The sequence below is a fragment of the Recurvomyces mirabilis genome (assembly GCF_035927965.1).
Source record: "Recurvomyces mirabilis strain CCFEE 5264 chromosome Unknown scaffold_15, whole genome shotgun sequence".
NCBI classification, from domain to species: Eukaryota; Fungi; Ascomycota; class Dothideomycetes; order Mycosphaerellales; family Teratosphaeriaceae; genus Recurvomyces; species Recurvomyces mirabilis.
Window position 1 is genome coordinate 379166 of NW_027041949.1, and position 18011 is coordinate 397176.

Below are 18011 nucleotides of genomic sequence, written 5' to 3' on the forward strand. Positions count from 1 at the left end.
ATCTTCCCGCTTACCAGCAACCGATTTCCTATCGGCTGAAGGCTGTATTGTACAGGCGCTCGCGTGGAGAGCGGAGGACATTTTGCTTGATGGTCAGCACAGAGGGCACTTCTACCATTGGTCTGCAGATCCCCTAATGAATGCTATTGTGGGACTCCACCACGCAGTTGGCGGAGGGGAGTCCGAGGGCGAGGCTGTACTCCTGCGTTGCTCTAGTATATGGCAATCTTCAACAGGCTGACAGGAGGCGACGACCAAGTGCAATCGTGGTCCATTGCAAAAGACCTCGTCTCGACACAATGCTCGCTTCACCCTTGGCTACTACTAAATGCAGTATCCAGGAGGGAGTGCAGGCCTGTAAGCGAGTCGTGACAATCTTCAATTCTCACTCCCTAGCCTTAGGATCGGCACGTCAATTACTTCTTTCCGCAGTTTCGCCGGTGTTGCACTCGAAAGCATCCGGCTCATTCTTCTCATGATGTCGAACGCGAATCTGTCCACGAACTATTACACGTTTATTACGACAGTGTGGTTGCCTCACCATGAATATCTACGGAGGTAGACGTCCTCCGGCTTGGTCTCTGATATGACTGTCAGCGGCTCTACGAATTCCTACGAATTATTGGCAATGGCCAGCATTAATGTGTTACGGTCATTTGTTCTGACGATCTGATGAGCCTGAAATACATCGCCATCAGAACGTCACGTTCCTTGGCAGTCTGGTTCGACTATTCGGCCAGCAACATCATAACGAGGCTACAAATGGTCTAGAATTGGCACTCTCTTCTAAGCAGGAGGCGCTGGACAGCGTGAAGCAGATGCACAGTCCGTCCAATTGACTGACCAGGTTTCTTGCTTACCAGCATGGAGGCTTATCTTCCGGCACTTTGCCATTGCTCGATTATGGCTATTTCTCTTATGGCCTTACCAAATCTCCCAATCATCACTCTCCTTGCTGTTTGTATTACCAATTAACGTCGCCTTCCCGCAAGACCCGATCTGCACATGGTTCCACTCCATGGGAGGAGCACACGACGTGCCATGGTCATGATAATTAGTCCTCGTGCGGAGGCATGGTCCGACCACCACGACGTATGGACCAGGCAGCATCAAGAAGTACTTCTCGTCCGCTCTCGTACAAAGACGTTTTGAAGGCGCGCTTGTCTCCTGTCGTTGTATCTCGCGGCTTTCTCGTCAAGATGCATTTCACACAGTCTGTTGCACTCATTGTCCAGGCACTACTCGTCAGGAGTGCTCCCACATCACCTCTATCGCGGAGAGGCCTGACCAATGATGCAAGCGCAGTCGCTGGAGAGTCGTCCGACTATGCGATCTGCGGCGGCGGTTGATGATCACCATTGGTTTCCTCAATTATGTGCTAACAATTGCAGGTCTCACTGGATTGACAGTGGCTAGCAAACTGACTGAGGATCCCAACATTAGCGTACTGGTGATCGAAGCTGGCGAAGACCGCCATGAGGATCCTCGAGTCAATGATGTCCGGACATATGGTCAGGCGTTTCAGACAGAGCTGGATTGGAACATCACCTCTGCTCCTGTGGTATGGCAGAATGATACCAGCTTACCGTTGGTCGCTGGTAGGATGCTTGGCGGAAGTGGTAGTCTCAATGGTGCAAGCTGGACCAAAGGACCAAGTTCGCAGTATGATCTCCTGCCGATGCTAACCGGAGATGACAGCTGGAGTTGGAAGAATTTCAATCAATATATGCTTGAGGCAGAGCACTTCAACCGGCCAGACGAAGACGATACAGGCAAAGGAGCAGATCACACACCACAATCTCACGGCCATGAGGGCGAGGTCGAGGTCTCTTTCGCGCGTGGGATGTATGATTCGCCGCAGCCGGCGGCACTGCAAGTATCCCAGAAGGTCTGGTAAGATATGGCAATTGATCCCGATACTGCAGACGGTACGGTGGACGGCGCTAACATCATTCCTAGTATGTTGGGTCCGGTAAGTAAAGTGTGCTTTCAGGAGCTGAGACAGTATCTAACGTCGTATCAGGACGAATCTCAAAACCGTTCATCGCCTTCCACGGCCTTCGCAGAGCATCAAGTGCAGGAACGCAGCAATTCCATAATCTTGACAGGTCATCGAGTTCTGAATATCAATTGGAAAGACTGCGATGGTATAATTGCTAGTGGCGTCAACTTCCAGGCGAGCAAGAACGGCGACATACATTCCGCTACTGCTAAGCGAGAGGTCCTGCTCGCTGCAGGCTCTTTACAGAGCCCACAAATCCTCGAGTTGTCTGGCGTGGGCGATTCAGATGTGCTCGCTGCAGCAGGTGTAACCCTGAAGGTGGCAGCTCCCGGCGTAGGCAAACATATGCCGGAGCAGTGAGAGGAATTACTCGACTCAGTCCAGGCCTGCAGTGGCTAACACGGGTTCAGGACCAAGAACTCACTATACTACGATGCTAAGGACCTTGCACTCACCGGCACTGGTCCACCATCTGCTATAGCTTTCCCGAACATTCACCAGCTGCTCATGGACGATGCTGCCACAATGTAAGCGCTTTATCTCGATCTATCGGACAAAGAGTTGACAGATGACTACAGGTATGACACAACAATGGCCAACATCGCGACGCACGCCGCCGATCTGGAGCTAAAAGGTTCAGTGGTTGACGCCGCAGCGACCCAAGCTGTCCTCGAGGCACAAGTCAAGAATCTGTTCGAAGATAATGCGCCAGCAGCCGAGATATTCTTCACAGTCTTCCCGAGCGAGAAGCAGATTGGCATTGATCTTTGGAACCTGATCGTCCTATCCCGAGGCACATGTCACATCAAGTCAAACGACTCTTGGGATCGACCTACTGTTGAGCCGGCATACTTTGGGCATCCGCAGGATCTGGCTATACAGGTCGCTGCGAGCAAGCAGAGTAGAGAGGTCTATTAGACCAAGCCATTGTCTCAATTCGTGGCAAGCGAAACGGTGCCCGGAAGTGCCGTTAGCCAAGACAATACCAATACTGAGTGGGACGCTTGGGTGAGGGGTTCTTTCACCTCAGTTTGGCACTATATCGCAACTGGTCAGTTTTCACAAAGAGACGTTTACAGCCGAACAGGGCATAGACTGACACAAATCATTAGCCGCCATGATGGAAGAAGATAAGGGAGGCGTGGTCTCCAACAGATTCAGAGTCTATGGAATCGAAAATGTTCGTGTTGTTGATGCTAGTGTGCTACCGATACAGCTTTCGGCTCATCTGAGCTCGAGCTTGTACGGCATTGCACTGAAGGCGGCCAAGACCATCCAGGAAGATCAAGTTGATGGACGTAATCATACTCTTTTGCTGAGCTGACCGGTCCTCTTCGGCAAGGTGGACTGCGACATAACGTAAATGGCATCAAGATGTCTTACGAGACACGGAAAGCCTTCGCCTACACAATCACGATGTCCTCTCCTCCATAATTGCTTTTAGCAAATCCAGCACTTCCTGACAACACTTCTCCTTTGTCGCCTTCTTCCCGAACACATTTGTGTGCTGGCCAAGAGTACCGCCAAGTCTAGGTTCCTTCCTCACATCAGACAGAAGGAAAGTCGCGCCCACATCGACAAAAGGACTACCATCAGACCCGAATGCACCTGTCCTGGACCTCGACGGCTCGATGTGGTAGCTTGGATGACTGAACCCAAGACTGATCGCCAGACTCGCGACTTGAGACGGCAGACTTTCTTGCGCGTTGCCCTCGATCGCCGGTTCGGAGGTGTCGTCGTCGTTATCAGAGTCCGTACTGCACAAGTCTGGTTCACCCAGCTTTACTCGCTTCGCAGCCACATCGTTGACCCATGCATCCTTCAGGACGGCACCTTGGCTCCGTAGCCAGATGACTGCTTCACGAGCAGCTGCCTTCCGCGCTAGTGCTTTGTTCGAATAAGTATCAGTCCGGGATCCGAGGAGAGGTGCATTGGGCATCGCAAGCTTGACTCCGCAAGCAAATGTGTAAGGTGTCTTGGTGGTCTGCAGCTCCTCGTATTCAGGCAGCTTCAGCCTGCGTAGCTGGCAGTAATCTCGTCTGGTCAGTGTACGTCAGATGAGCTTGCCAAAAGATCCCTTACCTTGTAGAGTTCCGATCCAATTGGTGCCGTTGAGTATAGCGGCGCTCACGACATCATTCGGCGTGCTAAACTCAATGTTCTTGCGCTTATCAGGGGCGATGGTGCCCAACTCCTGTATTATGAGCAAGGCACGCTTGCATACTGCTTCTTTTGCAAGCCATTTGTTGGGGAACGTCCCGTTGCCATCGACGAGAGACTCGCTAAAGGCCACAGTTACAGAGTAGAGTTGAGACCCGTCTTCTTGGTACCTGAACTCCGGAACCATACCTCGTGAATCACAGGCATGCTGAAACTTGACGGCATGCTCAGGATCTGGCTTGATTGTTCTCGATGGAACGAGTTTTCGGGCGGGCGCCCAATTTGGATCCTCAACGTCTTCGATAGACATGAGCTGGTCCCCATATCCGTTTGCATCAATATTCGGCTCCTCATCTATAGATGTAGACGTCTGTAACTCAACCTTGGGCCTCGACACAAGCGTTTCGCCGCCAGTGTAGTAATCGCTCGACATCGTGCCTTTGTCAAAGTCGCCAATGCTATCGTCACTGCGCTGACTGGAAGCTGGGACCAGCAACCCGTCGATGTCTGGCACAAGCAGACTGTCGAGCAAACGTTCCATGGTTTGTTGGAGCGGAAGAGCAAACGACCAATTCGTCGTGCCTGCAATTACCTAGTTCTCCTCCGCCGCTAGCGGCTCCACAGTCACCCTTCGCGCGTTCAGTGAATTCGCGGCGCACAAGATAGCAAAAATGAATACACTTGTTCCGGAGTAAGGAGACGTGTCATGTATCAGTATACACGTCGGGTGACTGTTTTGTGACATGGTAGTCAGCTCTTCCAGTCGTCCGCCGAAGTGAACGATCAGATAGTGAACTTTAACTGATATGTGAACCAACGAAATGGATCTACCAGTGCACGACTTCGCATAGCATACCGTTCGCAGGATGTAGCCAGAGTCAGCTGCGGCCTTCGCATCGTTATTGTGGTTCTCTCGCACTAACGATATGTACACTGGACGCCGTGATTAGCCGTTCACAAGATCGTGCCGTGCTGCCTTGAACAGAAACAATTTCGACTCAGTATAGGAAGCCGACTCATAATGGCTCTTGCTTCGGCAGCATGCTTCTCAGATACGAAGCATCCGCCAGCATCGACAAGTCCTGCTTAGCACCACCATACGCCTGTTGTTCCTGCTGGCTAGGATATGGGTCCTGGTCGAATTGACCGTCAAAGTCTGCATACACTTGCGATGAACCCTCGATCTGTGCCTGTGGAGCATAATGTGTCTCCGGTACGACACCAGCCAGCGGTGCCTGAACATCGTAGCTACTAGCAGCAGTATCCCACCATTGATCGGTCAGCTGGTCTAGTGCTGGATCCTGAACCAGGTCCGCAGTGGTGCCGAAATCAAAGGCAGTGCTGTCGAATGTGGCAGTTGTGTCAAAGTTGCTGAAGTCTAGAGTTGGGTCGAAAGCTGCGCTCTGGTCGTATGACAAACTGATACTGCCGGCAATGAAGTCAAAGCTGTTATCTGCGGAGAAAGTGGCAGCATTGTCAGGGTGAGCACTCAAACTGCCATCGCTCATGGATGTCGGCCAGGTGGCAGACGATAATGCTGAGCCCGAATTACCGTCGTACTCAAAAGGCGACTGTAACATCGGCTGCGTCAGAGGATCCGCGGCTGGTATGTCCACGCATTGTGTGCCGTAGTCATACACAGAATCAGTATGTTCGTTCTTCGGCGGCTCGGGATACTGCAATGGAGGTATAGCAGGCGGAGGCATGATCAGTCGACGCCAGCTCGCACGGCCTTGCGATACACTCGATTTGCGAAAGGTCCAGCACATTACGAGGATGCGTTCGTTACCGTGCGGAGAGACAACGAGGATCTCCAGCATGGCCGTCAAGCCACGCAGCAAACTGTCCACTTCAGTAGCAGCTTCAGGATCGGTCTCGGTAGGTTCTCGCTGCAGTCGAGCGGCAAGCTGATGCAGCATCTTTACCCAGAAGTTGCTTCCAAACTTCAATGAGGTAGTGATATTGCGTCGATCATCAGAGTACTGAAGTGGAGCGTCGAAGTCTTCGTTGTAAACGCGCTTGCCCTTGCGGTAGAAGCTGTTCCGACATCTGACCACGCTCTTTGGATCCAGATGATTAATGCTGCAGACGAAAGAGATCCCTAGCTCGACACCAGTCATATTGCGGAAGCTGGCAGTCGGGAAGCCGATCGATACATCAGCGACAAGGATGTTGCAGTCTAGCTGCTGTTTAGCGCTCATGGCTACAAGCAATTCATGGCTGGACCCTTGCCATTCCTGGAAAGGCACATCTGCTACCAGTGGCATGTCGATGGACTGTGTATAAGTGTGCAGACGTTCCTCCAGTACACTCTCGTCCGGTCGTGGGGTCTTCTGCTGCACAAACATGGAGAAGCTGTTGGGCTGAAAGATGTCGAGCTTATCTTTCATGCGTCGGACGTTATCTATATCAGTCTCGGCAGCGGGGATATGCATCGACCTCGTGCCATATGGCATAGCAGCTCCGGCGCCATGGTATGTCGACATTCGCCGGCCGGACATGGGCCCACCGAATCCCACGAGATGCGAAGGCGATTTGCCATGGTCATCTTTCGAGAGTACTTGCATGATATACGGATCGCTCTCAACAAAGGGCTTAAGCACTTGGATGTGACTAGAGACCTGCTTACGACCGCGGAGGACGCCAGTGACTTGCTGTATGTAATCGGCGATGAGCTCGTTGCGACCTCGTTGCTTCTCCTTGTGCATCATCTTGCGTCGACCCATGGGAGGGAACTTGACGAGTGCTGGTGAGAAGTCAATAAAGTGAACTCCTGAAATTCGGGTACTATGTCTCACCTTGAAAGAAAGCACGCTCAAGCTCATCCGGCCACTTCTGTTCCTGGCCATTCTTGTCGTCTTTCTGTTGACGACTTCGATACTTAGTATACCCTTCCGATTTCTGGAAGCGTTGGAACAGTGCATCAGCTCGCTGTCGTATATCGTACTCGTACTGACGGTGCCGACTGTAATTGTACAGTTGACGAGGCACATGGCCGTAGCTGTAAGCTCGTCTATATGTCGGCTGTGGGTTGATTGTGTGTTGTTGATACTGCTGATACGTCGCTGGCCAAGCGTTCTCCGTCTGTACCGCTGCTTGAAACTTGGGCGCGTATCCATCAGCGAGGGCATAGCTGCTGTGCTGTCGATTGCCCGAGTGTTCTTGCAGTACACGAGAGGCATATCGCAAGTCGTCGTCGCTACCGTCGTGGAGTGGCGGAGCATTAGATGGTAGCACCCTAGGTACTGGCTGGAGCTCCATTGTCATGGCTAACAATCCAGTCCAGAGGCAAGAATGCTTCAGTAAGAATGCTAAGGGTATAGCGCTCTCGCCGTGATTCGTCAGTATATTAAAGCAAGAAAATAGTAAGGAACGTAGAACAAGTTGGATGAATGGTAAAGGAATGACTGTGAGTAATGAGCGACAGTAAGATAGCACAACGACGACAAATGCCGCCTGTTGTTCCAAGCAGCGATACAAGTGTTTATACAACAGGAGCCCGCCACACACCACATCAGAGTCGGCCGCTTACTTAGTACTTGTCTTGATCACCTTGTGCAGCCTCCTGGGACCCAAGACCAGAGTGCAATCTCGGCAATGGAGCCTAAGGTCTGCACGAACGCAGCGATGAGGTGGGTCGGCAAGAGTGCCGATTGCACGGTGCATGCTGTCCCAGCGTGCCCTAGTGTGGTGTAGCGATGGAGCCTAGATTGGTACATTGACCAGTGCAAGGGAAACAGATAGTCTGACGTCGGCAGGTGCAAGCGGTGCCTGCGCGGTGGAATCGAGAGAGGGATAGCGTCTCATCTGAGACAGATAGGTAGGAATGCTGTGTGCATGTTGGTGGAATGTAAACATCGTTCGCTTCGCACGTTGAAAAGGCCGAGTATCGAAGTTGAAGATAAATGCTCAATAGTAGTCTCATCAGCATCGATAGATGTGAGTGCTTACCCAGTCATGGTTGTACGGCTTGTGGCCACCGAACTGGCCGCAGGAGGAGTGGCAAAGCAAGGGAGGAGCTCAAGCTCAAGCTGCCATGTACCACTCACGTGATACTGTGCCACGAAACAGTTCGTGAGGTTCTTTGCGGACCACCTACTGCAAGGCCATGCCCTTCGGCTGAAAAGTGTCCGATCGTTTTGATTCTCATCCAACCTATCCCACAAGAATATAAGGCACTGCAACAGGGTATTTTAATCAGAACGCCAGCCCAATGCAAATTGTAGAACGCAGCTCTTTCCAAACAATGATAGATACACTACTTATACACCTGCTGCCCTCCCTGCCCAGGAGGTGGTGGAGGCGGAGGCCGACTCCAGCCTTGATTTCCGCCCTGCTGAGGTTGCATCGGTATTTGTCCGCCGCCGCCTGGGCCGTTCATCTGTGATTGCACGTCGGGTCTATATTGAAGGCTGCAGCACTCGTTAGCATTCGCGCGAGTTCTTCGAAAGGAGGAGGCTGATGTTGTACTCTTGCTCGAAGTGGCAGATAGGACAAATCACCGAGTTGTATGGTTTGAGGGAGAAGGGTATCAACGGCACGAAGCAGATTGTGAACCATTGCTGTCAGGAACAGTCAGCTACTGTGCAGGATCTTGACCTGCTAAGGCGCATACCCTACATCTCATGGTTAGCAATCTGGATCGGACAGCCAATGATTTGTGGATTCCATGCTCACCATAGCCCAACCACTCGACCACTCCAATTACCGCAGTTCTGACATTGACATTGCACATGCTCATAACCCTTCACTTCCTTGGTGAACTCTGAACGACCTTGTCAGTATAAGGCTGGACACATGCTGGCGACGCGCCGGAGCTCACTATGTGTTCCGAAGGTGATACAGAACGCCATCGTGATCTCCAGGGGAATGCGCGGATGCGGTTATATTCCAGAACGACGTTGAACCGACTGTCTGGTGAAGGATGTCGCCTCTTGATGTCGATAAAAGAGTGCCGCGTGGCTGTGGTTGCTTGGAAGCTTGGAGAAGATCGGGTCACTGGAAGGTGCTCGTTAGCATCGGCCTGGGCCGTTACCCCAGATTTACCCTGCTTAGCGGCTTAAGATATATGGCTGTCCGTGCGCGTGAGCTGGAATACAGTATGACAATGCATGAGAGCAGTTGCTCGGAGAGCAAGGTCAACGGGCTGTTTCGGAATGGAATGGGAAGCTAGACGATGACGAGGCAATCGAAATATAAATTCTTTCGATGCTGTGCTATCCTTACAAGCTCGCTGATGCTCGAAGTGAGCTGGGCCGCTTCGGTTTCCGATCCAGAATCATTGCGTCTTGAACAGTAGGATGGCACAGTGACCAAGATAGAAGTAGATGAAGTGTTTCGTTTCTGTGACCGATTAGTGCGTGCCGGAGTAGCAATAGCCTGAAGGCCATCGTGTGCGTACCGTGTGTGACGAAGCTGCCGAAGTTGCGTCCTACTATGCAGTGCCATGTCGCACCTTTGCGGACGTCGAACTAGCTAATCATCAGCATCGGAATCGCACGAGGGGCCTGTGAAGGTGGCGCTGACCTCCTTCTTGATGTGGTGGGCAATCTCCTGGAGGAATTTCAGCGACTCATGTTCGGCTCCCTGGACTTCAAAGCGAACCTTTTCGATGTTGAACTTGTCCATGGCTTCTTGAGCTGTGGCAAAGGGTCAGTCGTGGTCCTCCTTCACGTTGTAAGCATGATTGCAGCTTGCTTACCAACTTCAATAGCTTCCTGTTGCATCTCGTCGCTCTATGAGGAATCTGATCAGTCGTCCGTAATTCGCACGGTCCTCAGAGTGGCGGGACATCGTCATACCATGTCGACAGACTTGATCTGGACTGTAGGTGAATGTCAGTAGGCGGGTAGACAATGCGCGGTCCGGTCCACGTACCTTCGAGCTTCTCCGGCTTGTCGTTGGCGTCCTTGACTTCGGCCATGCTGACGGTGTATCGAACTGGCCCTGCAGTAGTCCAGGTAGAGCACACGAGCGAAGTGTACGACCAGAGAGGCTGGGAGACAGAAGTGGCGCGTGTGGTTGTATCTTCGAGGTCGTTGATCAAAGTTGTTGGCCGACGCGCTCGCGCGCGCGACCTCGCCAGGGCTGAGCTTTGGACTATTTTTCCAGCTTCTACCGAGCACACCGCCCATAATTCCACAACTAGCGTCTTAACTTTTCTGCTTTGTGCGGCTTGATTCCTTACGCACTGTATCTACTCTCGGTGAAGACACGAGTCAAGATGGAAGATTCACAGTCATCTCGTATCTTCATCAAAGGTCTGCCGCCGACCTTCACGGAGGCGGACTTCCGCAAGCATTTCGCTCGAGATGGCGAAATCACAGATGCGAAGATATTTCAGAATCGTCGCATAGGATATATCGGCTTCAAAACACCGAAAGGTGCACAACAGGCGGTCAAGTACTTCAACAGGACTTTCATCCGCATGTCCAGGATCAATGTCGAGATCGCAAGGCCGCCTCCTCCGCAGACACGAGTCTCAGGCCAAAATGCTCTGACACCAACGACGAGACGGGAGGAAGCTACAAATGATGGCGAGGCTGCTGCCGACAGTATGCTGAAGCGGAAGCGGGACAGTGAGAGTAAAGTGGAGGATGATCCAAAGCTGAAGGAGTTCTTAGAAGTCATGAAGCTCAAGAGCAAGAAGAAGGCCTGGGAGAGTGATGCGGCGGGTTTGCCGCAAGCAGCAGTGGAGTCAGTCAATGCGGAGGAGTGGAAGGGTATCGAGGAAGGACAGAGCGACGAGGAGTACGAGGTTGTCCCGAAAAAGGCTAAAGTCAAGGCATCAGTTGTAGAAGCAACAAACCAACAGAAAGGTGCTACAGAAGCCTCAAAAGGACCTGCTGACTTGCAGGAAGAGGCGACTGCGACAGCACATTCATCAGAAGACATAGAGATGGACGGCAATGCAACACCTAATCCGGCAATCTCGGACTCGGACTGGGCACGATCGAGGACAAGCAGACTTCTTGGTCTGCTTGAAGAGGATGACGAGGGCGCAACGCCAGCTGTGGCCCGAGCTGAGACCGACGAGAGTGAGATCGACGAAGACGTGGAACAGAAGAAAATGAGCAAAGGTCAATCGCAGTTGGCAGCGAACGTCGAAGCCGCAAGCTCGTTACCTTCGCCACCTTCGGATCAGCCTGGAGCTAACATCTCGGCCGAAGCAGAAGAGAGTACAGATGTGTCGCAACCCAGCATGCGGCTCTTCATCCGCAACTTACCATACAACGTCACCCGCGAAGATCTGCAAGCTGAATTCGAAAGCTTCGGCGAAATCGAAGAGGTAGGTGACTCCTGTTCCTTCATCCCTGAAACCGTGCGAAGATGAATTGCCTGATAGGGACAGCTGATAATGCAAAAGCATATGCTGAGAGCAGGGAGCGTATTTTAGTAGATGCTTGCTCTGTCTGAAAGAAGCACAAATTCACATTTTTACGCTATGTAACATTTGTCGAGAAGCATGGCTGACACTTACTTACTAGGTACATGTCCCACTGGATGTCAAGACTGGCATTGCTAAAGGATTCGCGTATGTACAGTTCAGCACAGCAGAAGCCGCCGAGAACGCACTGTACGAAAGGGATGGTCAGACCTTCCAAGGCCGACTTCTACACATCTTACCTGCTACTGCTAAGCGGGAGAACAAGCTTGACGACTTTGCATTATCGAAGCTACCACTCAAGAAGCAACAACAAGTGAAGCGCAAGCGGGAGGCTGAGTCGACGACTTTCAACTGGAATGCGCTATACATGAATGCGGATGCTGTGGTATCAAGCGTAGCTGAGCGCCTTGGCATTTCAAAGTCAGAAGTGCTCGACCCTACGAGCAGCGATGCTGCCATCAAGCAAGCGCACGCTGAGACCCACGTTATCCAAGAGACGAAGTCTTACTTCAAGCAGCAAGGTGTTGATCTTGATGCTTTCAAGAAGAGTCATCGAGGCGATACTGCTATTCTGGTCAAGAATATCCCGTACGACTGCAGCAGAGACGAGCTCAGACGGCTGTTCGAGGAGCACGGTGATGTCAAACGCTTCATTATGCCGCCTAGTGGTGTGATCGCTATCGTGGAGATGGCCAACTCTGCACAGTGCAAATCTGCTTTTGGGGCGCTGGCATACCGGAAAATCAAGAGCTCGGTGTTATTTTTGGAGAAGGCGCCAAAGGGTGTTTTCAACGGAGGCCCCGTCGCAGCTGGAGAAGCTGTACTGGACGGGATCAACAAGACCTCTGCTTCCGATTTCAAAGACACCAACGTTGACGCGGTCATGCCCGACTCTGTAAGCACAGCAACACTTTTCGTTCGCAATCTCAATTTCAGCACGACTACGCCCATCCTCACCAAGACCTTCAAGCCGCTCGCTGGCTTTCTATCTGCTCGTGTCAAGACTCGCACAGATCCGAAGAAGCCAGGTCAGATCCTGAGCATGGGCTTTGGCTTCTTGGAGTTTGCCTCTTCACACCAAGCTCAGGCAGCACTACAAGCTATGGACGGCTACCTCCTTGAAGGCCACAAATTGCAGATCCGAGCCTCACACAAGGGTGCCGATGCAGCGGAAGAACGACGCAAAGCCGATGCAGCGAAGCGACAAGCAGGCAAGAAAACCAAAGTCATCATCAAAAACTTGCCGTTCGAAGCCACCAAGAAGGACGTCCGAGCTCTGTTCGGTGCGTATGGTCAACTACGTTCTATCCGCGTGCCGAAGAAAATGGATCGCGGAGCTCGTGGTTTCGCTTTCGCGGACTTCACTACGCCGAAGGAGGCGGAGAATGCTATGGATGCTTTACGTGACACGCATCTGCTCGGAAGAAGACTGGTTTTGGACTTTGCGGAAGGCGATCCCGAGGATGCAGAGGCAGAAATTGAGAAGATGCAGAAGAAGGTGGGCAACCAGGTTAACAAGGTTGCGCTGCAGAAGCTTACTAGTGGCGGGAGGAAGAGGTTTACTGCTGCGCAGGAGGAAGAAGGAGGATAGGCTGTGGTGTGTTATGGTCGTCTGCGGACGACATGCTGTGGACGAGAACGAGATTTGCATGGCTCCACGGAAGATGTTCGACCGTACTGCATGCGTATGCGTGTGTGTATGCGTATGCGTATGCGTATGCATGCCCTCCGCGTAGGTGCTCAGCGACACACGCGCGGCTTGCCACACAGCGCCGCAGCGGCCTCACTGTCAACATGTAAACTATTTCAACCTGTCTGCAATTTCATCTCACATGGCCGACACGCAACTATCCTGACTTTCCGTCCCGTGCACTCCTTATGCAGATCGCAAAGTCTATCGTGATTGTCGCTGTAGAAGCGATCATGACAGAGGCATGTCATCCCTAGCTTCGAAAATGGTGCCGCCATTTACTGCATGTGGCGCTTGGTTAGGCGCGGTAGGTCGGATTCATGAATATGGATTTGCGAATGCGAGTCGACGCAGCGAGAATTTCCGAGGCAGCTCATGCCGGATGTGCCATGGTTAACGATCATCCTCCGAAAAGCTGTTACCAATACGTCGGTCCAGTAGCATGTCAACGAGTCAGTAAGCTGCAATGCGCACGCAATACACAGATCCCGATTGAGTGTGGTCCCGACATATGTGGAGCACAGTTCGTTGTCCAGGCCTCGCTCTCTCCGCCTGCAGGCGAGATGCACATGCGAAAGCCTAATCATGATAATAACATCGTTATTATTCACGAGCTGTGCCTGCCCCGCTTGTGGTCTCTTCCGACATGAGCGTTATTGTGTCTCAGACACCATCGAAGCGTCTCGTAGAAGACAAGACGGCAAGGCGGTAGAGAGATGCAAGCGAGTCTCGGATCTGGGCTGAAGCGGTCTTGATCTCTGCCGTGTTTTGCCCTGCCAAACAACCAACCAAGCGCCAGGACTGCCGAGACTGCCGTTGGCAATAGAGCGGGAGTGTCTTAGTAGGAAAGGGACAAAGTACATCATCATTCTCGATCTGGTTCTCAAAATGATTAGCAGGTTATGACCCGGCTTGCGTAAAAGGATCCAGTTCGTCGCTCGTGGCACAGACACTTTGCCCTGGTGATGAGCCCCGGCATGGCTGCGTCCTACCAACACCGCAGCGCTGGCCGCAGCGAGGACTGTATGGATACAGCATACGAACATCGCAGCCCGAAGCCTTCAGCGTCACAACAGAGTAGTGCCTCGCTGGCAACGAGATTGAACGACGAGTATCGTGCGGGCACGACCTCGACACAGCATCGAAACAACAACAGCAATAGCGGTAACAGTAGCGCTGCTTACGCCTCACGACCGACTGGACGAACATCAGACGAGATCATGAGCTCCTATACGACGACGTCGACGGCCTCAAGGCAAAGGTCAGCATCTGGCCATAGTAAACTTCACAAGCGGGCCAGTTCTGGCTCATCACTGCCGTCACTGCCCTCACCTATGGCTCACTCACAATTTACCACGCCTTTCGCCACATACGAAGAACCACAGCACGACGTCTCACCAGTGCCATCATCGACTTCCACCCCTAAGCTCAAACTGTACATTCGCAAGATGTCGACGTCAAAGCAAGAAGACCAAGGCAGACTTGACCTATCAAAGTCTACTTTAGAGAATGAGAGACTAGCGGGACTCGGGATACAAGAGCTGGGTCAACGGTCAGTGTCGGATGTATCCATTTCGCATGCGGCCAGGAGAGGTACAGGGCATGGTAGGACGACAAGCGGCACTTCACAAGCGTCGACAATCTCGGGTTCATACAAGCCGAATTTGCCGTTCGTGCATCCCATGAGGCAGACGCCGAGACCATATGGAAACACAGGCAGTGCGAATGCATCATTTGTGCACGATGAGGAGGCAAGCGAGAGTGATGATCTGGTCGATGTCGATGACGACTTCAGATTAGGGCATGGATTCAGATCACGGCGAAGTGTGTCCATTTCGTCGGTACCAGCCATTGCACCCACGCCCTTGTCGCAGTCCGTGACTGTCGACGATTTGGGCATGGTACCAAAGCTCACCAGCGCCTCACAAACCAATCTGTCCATAAAGTCTGGTAAATCCGGGAAGTCAACCAAGTCACGACACGGCAGACCAAGACGTGAGACAGGTCCGTCTTTCGAGCAGCCGTCATCTCGCACAAGTTTCGACAAAGCTTTCAGCTTCGTGTCTAGACGATCGGATCCCGAACCGCGAGACCGTGACGAACGTATACGAGCCGCACGCCGCAAGTTCGAGGAGAAGGAAGCCATCAAGGACCGAAAGCTCGAGCAGGAATACTCAAAGCGTCGACAATCTGAGGATGCCAAGCGGGCAAAACAACAAGGCAGACAAGCACGTAAATCAGAAGCAAGTGAGCGACCGAAGCTTACGAAGCAGAACCGAAGTGGTGGCGATGGTCGAGGCCCTCCGCGGAAGGACAGCAAGAATGACGAATTGACTGAGAAAGTGCCTTCACGAAGCTACGATGAGTTCAGGCCTGCACATCAGATGTCTCTACCTCGGCACGGACAGGAAGCAGGCATGTCGGAGAAGACTGCGCGACCTTCTGCGCGCAGAGCAAATCCTCAGACGGGCTGGGTGAAATTCTCGGCTTGGTGGCAGACGAGGATGTTGAAATGCGGCGGTCGATGATATGGTGTTCATGGTGGCGTTTGTGGGGATTTATGAGAGCGCATTGCGTATGGGATACCCGTTTGGAATTTTGAGAGGGTTACACTGCATGAGCATGCGAGCTGACATTGTATAATCAGCTCGCTCTTGTTGCAGACTGAGAACAGGCTGGGCTCAGTAACCCTTGTAGTCTGCTCTGAACAAATCTCCATCAGGCCTCCAGCCACTGTCCTACGGTCTCATATGAACTTGCGCGCGCAGCAGTCCCTAGGCAACCTTGACTTCATGCGACTTTCTGACGCTTCGAAGGGTGTTCGTATATTGACAAAGCGAGATCTTGAGGCGAGGCAACACGCTGCATAATGCGTGAGCATGTCTATCATGGCTCAAAGTCAGCGTTTCTCGGATCATGTAGCAAGTGAGACTGGGTCGACCTCGACAGCAAGTCGTGGCCCGCCCGCCTCAGCCTCCACAGTCCTGATGACACTTCCATCCGCCTCATGCTGTATCACATACATATCGCGCGCGTCGCATACACTGTGGTCTCTAAGCTCCACCAGGAGACCCTGCAGACCTCTCTGAAACCTCGTAACACCGTTCTGGTTCTGGTCTGCCGATAGTCAGTCAGTCAAACCCTGCTGTCGGACCCGATGTTATCTGGATCTACTCACCGACCCACTGGCCCACATCCTTCCTCGAAGCTCTGATTTCAGTCTCTCGTACTACGGCACGCATGGTGGCGACGTTTCTGCGCAGAGGAGGATAGTCCAGCACTACAACGAATGAAGTTTGGTGTCTGAGATATCCACTGCTCTGGCATTTCCTTCTCCAGATATTTCTCCACGGTGTTGACAGACTTCGCAGTGGAAAGCTCCAGATGGGCAGCTTGAGTGACCAGACAGCCAGCACTACGTACTATAATATCTCCTTTCGAATCCTTGAGTTCTCCTGGGACGGCAACTTCGAGCGACAGCAAGTCTATCAGAGCTTCCGGAGCTTTCTCGTCGAGGAAGCCGTTGACCTTGTGGCGCAACAGGATCTTGATACCATCAAGGTCGTACTCAACGATGCCATAGTGAGAGACACTCTCTGCACAATCGGCTCGATACTGTAGATACTCTGCGCCGAAGTTATCACGAAAGCCTTTAAAGGATCTTGGGTTTGTGCCAATGACTTCAGCTTTTCCAGCATCGTTGGACATGAATACAACTGTGTTGCCGATGACCTGAGCCTGGAAGCCGAATGCGGCGCCCTTCTCTCGCAGCTTGCCGAAATGGCCGAGGAGTTGACTGAACGCCCAGCGATCTGTAATGAGGTCGACGCTGGTGAAATCGTAGTCTGGGTGGAGATGTAAGATGGCGGTGAACAGCGGCTACATTGGCGAGTGGGAACTGCGAAGAGCGTTTTGGTCCAAGGCGCGGGATCTGCAAGAGAGCGGCAGTCAGTGGTTGGTGTTACTCCTGACATTACTGGACTGAGACTCACCCTCTGTCAGGACGCAGTTGCGAGTACCTCGAAGGTGGGGACCAAGTCACCGGCAGTCCGGGACTAGAATCGTGGGTTCTTTGCAGTCGAGCCAGTTGTAGGAGGCGATGAGCTTGACATTAGTGATGTCGAGTCTATCGGGAGGCTCCTCATTCATGGTGGTTAGCGACAATCACCCAGCAGTTCGGAACGTTCTGCAGCAGATTGGACTTGGCAATATGAGGCTTGTTGAAGCGTTCGCAACTCTCCTCGGCTACGTCTGGTTAGGTGCTTGAAGACTCCGACGGCGAGCTCCTGCGCCGTTTGCAGCCCGTGCATGGTCGTTCCTTCCCTTTACAACAAGCAAGCTGCCTAATCGGGAGCTATGGCCGTCGATCATTCACTCTGAGGTTTCACGGCCTCAACAAGCGCCGCGTGACCTCACTGAATTGAGTACAAAACCTCATCGCTCGATCGACCTTCGACCTTCGACCACTACAACACCACTTCCTCCAACAACACCTTCGCACACTGATCTTCCCACCATCGCAACGCTCTCCGCACTCGACTCTCACTCTCCGTAAGTATCTATTGCCCCTCAAGCAGGATGGAGATGGCTTGGAGGATGGTTGTTATCCTGTGGGCAATGGCGCGCATCGCCTTTGGCCTTCCCACATCAACCTTGAGCACGATCATCACGCCTTCCGCTTCGACATCCTCGATCTCTGACTCCTCGGTCGCCCTTCCGTTCCCAACTGGCTCTTACGACTCGTCTACCTTGCCCCTTGCTCCGACCACGTC

General features: G+C 52.5%; 7 protein-coding genes across 7 annotated transcripts; 3 read left to right on the forward strand and 4 right to left on the reverse strand.

Moving 5' to 3' along the window:
- Positions 1-1199: 1199 nt before the first annotated feature.
- Positions 1200-2920, forward strand: LTS14_006098 (uncharacterized protein; the record flags this gene model as incomplete). Its single annotated transcript, XM_064838796.1, has 6 exons — positions 1200-1344; positions 1392-1893; positions 1960-1972; positions 2024-2358; positions 2413-2529; positions 2581-2920. The coding sequence occupies 6 exons, from the start codon at positions 1200-1202 to the stop codon at positions 2918-2920; spliced, it is 1452 nt and encodes a 483-aa protein (XP_064693621.1).
- Positions 2921-3413: 493 nt separating this feature from the next.
- Positions 3414-4703, reverse strand: LTS14_006099 (uncharacterized protein; the record flags this gene model as incomplete). The annotated part of the gene is made up of 2 exons (XM_064838797.1): positions 3414-4036; positions 4085-4703. 2 exons carry the CDS (start codon positions 4701-4703, stop codon positions 3414-3416), a joined length of 1242 nt encoding a protein of 413 aa, XP_064693622.1.
- A 475-nt stretch (positions 4704-5178) lies between these two features.
- LTS14_006100 (uncharacterized protein) lies at positions 5179-7423 on the reverse strand (the record flags this gene model as incomplete). Its single annotated transcript, XM_064838798.1, has 2 exons — positions 5179-6908; positions 6961-7423. 2 exons carry the CDS (start codon positions 7421-7423, stop codon positions 5179-5181), a joined length of 2193 nt encoding a protein of 730 aa, XP_064693623.1.
- Positions 7424-9440: 2017 nt separating this feature from the next.
- Positions 9441-10085, reverse strand: DYN2 (Dynein light chain; the record flags this gene model as incomplete). The annotated part of the gene is made up of 6 exons (XM_064838799.1): positions 9441-9505; positions 9564-9633; positions 9689-9801; positions 9864-9897; positions 9964-9986; positions 10040-10085. The coding sequence occupies 6 exons, from the start codon at positions 10083-10085 to the stop codon at positions 9441-9443; spliced, it is 351 nt and encodes a 116-aa protein (XP_064693624.1).
- Positions 10086-10385: 300 nt separating this feature from the next.
- On the forward strand, positions 10386-13140 carry MRD1 (Multiple RNA-binding domain-containing protein 1; the record flags this gene model as incomplete). The annotated part of the gene is made up of 2 exons (XM_064838800.1): positions 10386-11450; positions 11650-13140. 2 exons carry the CDS (start codon positions 10386-10388, stop codon positions 13138-13140), a joined length of 2556 nt encoding a protein of 851 aa, XP_064693625.1.
- A 1076-nt stretch (positions 13141-14216) lies between these two features.
- On the forward strand, positions 14217-15767 carry LTS14_006103 (uncharacterized protein; the record flags this gene model as incomplete). Its single annotated transcript, XM_064838801.1, has 1 exon — positions 14217-15767. One exon carries the CDS (start codon positions 14217-14219, stop codon positions 15765-15767), a length of 1551 nt encoding a protein of 516 aa, XP_064693626.1.
- A 688-nt stretch (positions 15768-16455) lies between these two features.
- LTS14_006104 (uncharacterized protein) lies at positions 16456-17388 on the reverse strand (the record flags this gene model as incomplete). Its single annotated transcript, XM_064838802.1, has 3 exons — positions 16456-17084; positions 17139-17170; positions 17282-17388. The coding sequence occupies 3 exons, from the start codon at positions 17386-17388 to the stop codon at positions 16456-16458; spliced, it is 768 nt and encodes a 255-aa protein (XP_064693627.1).
- Between the last annotated feature and the right edge of the window lie 623 nt (positions 17389-18011).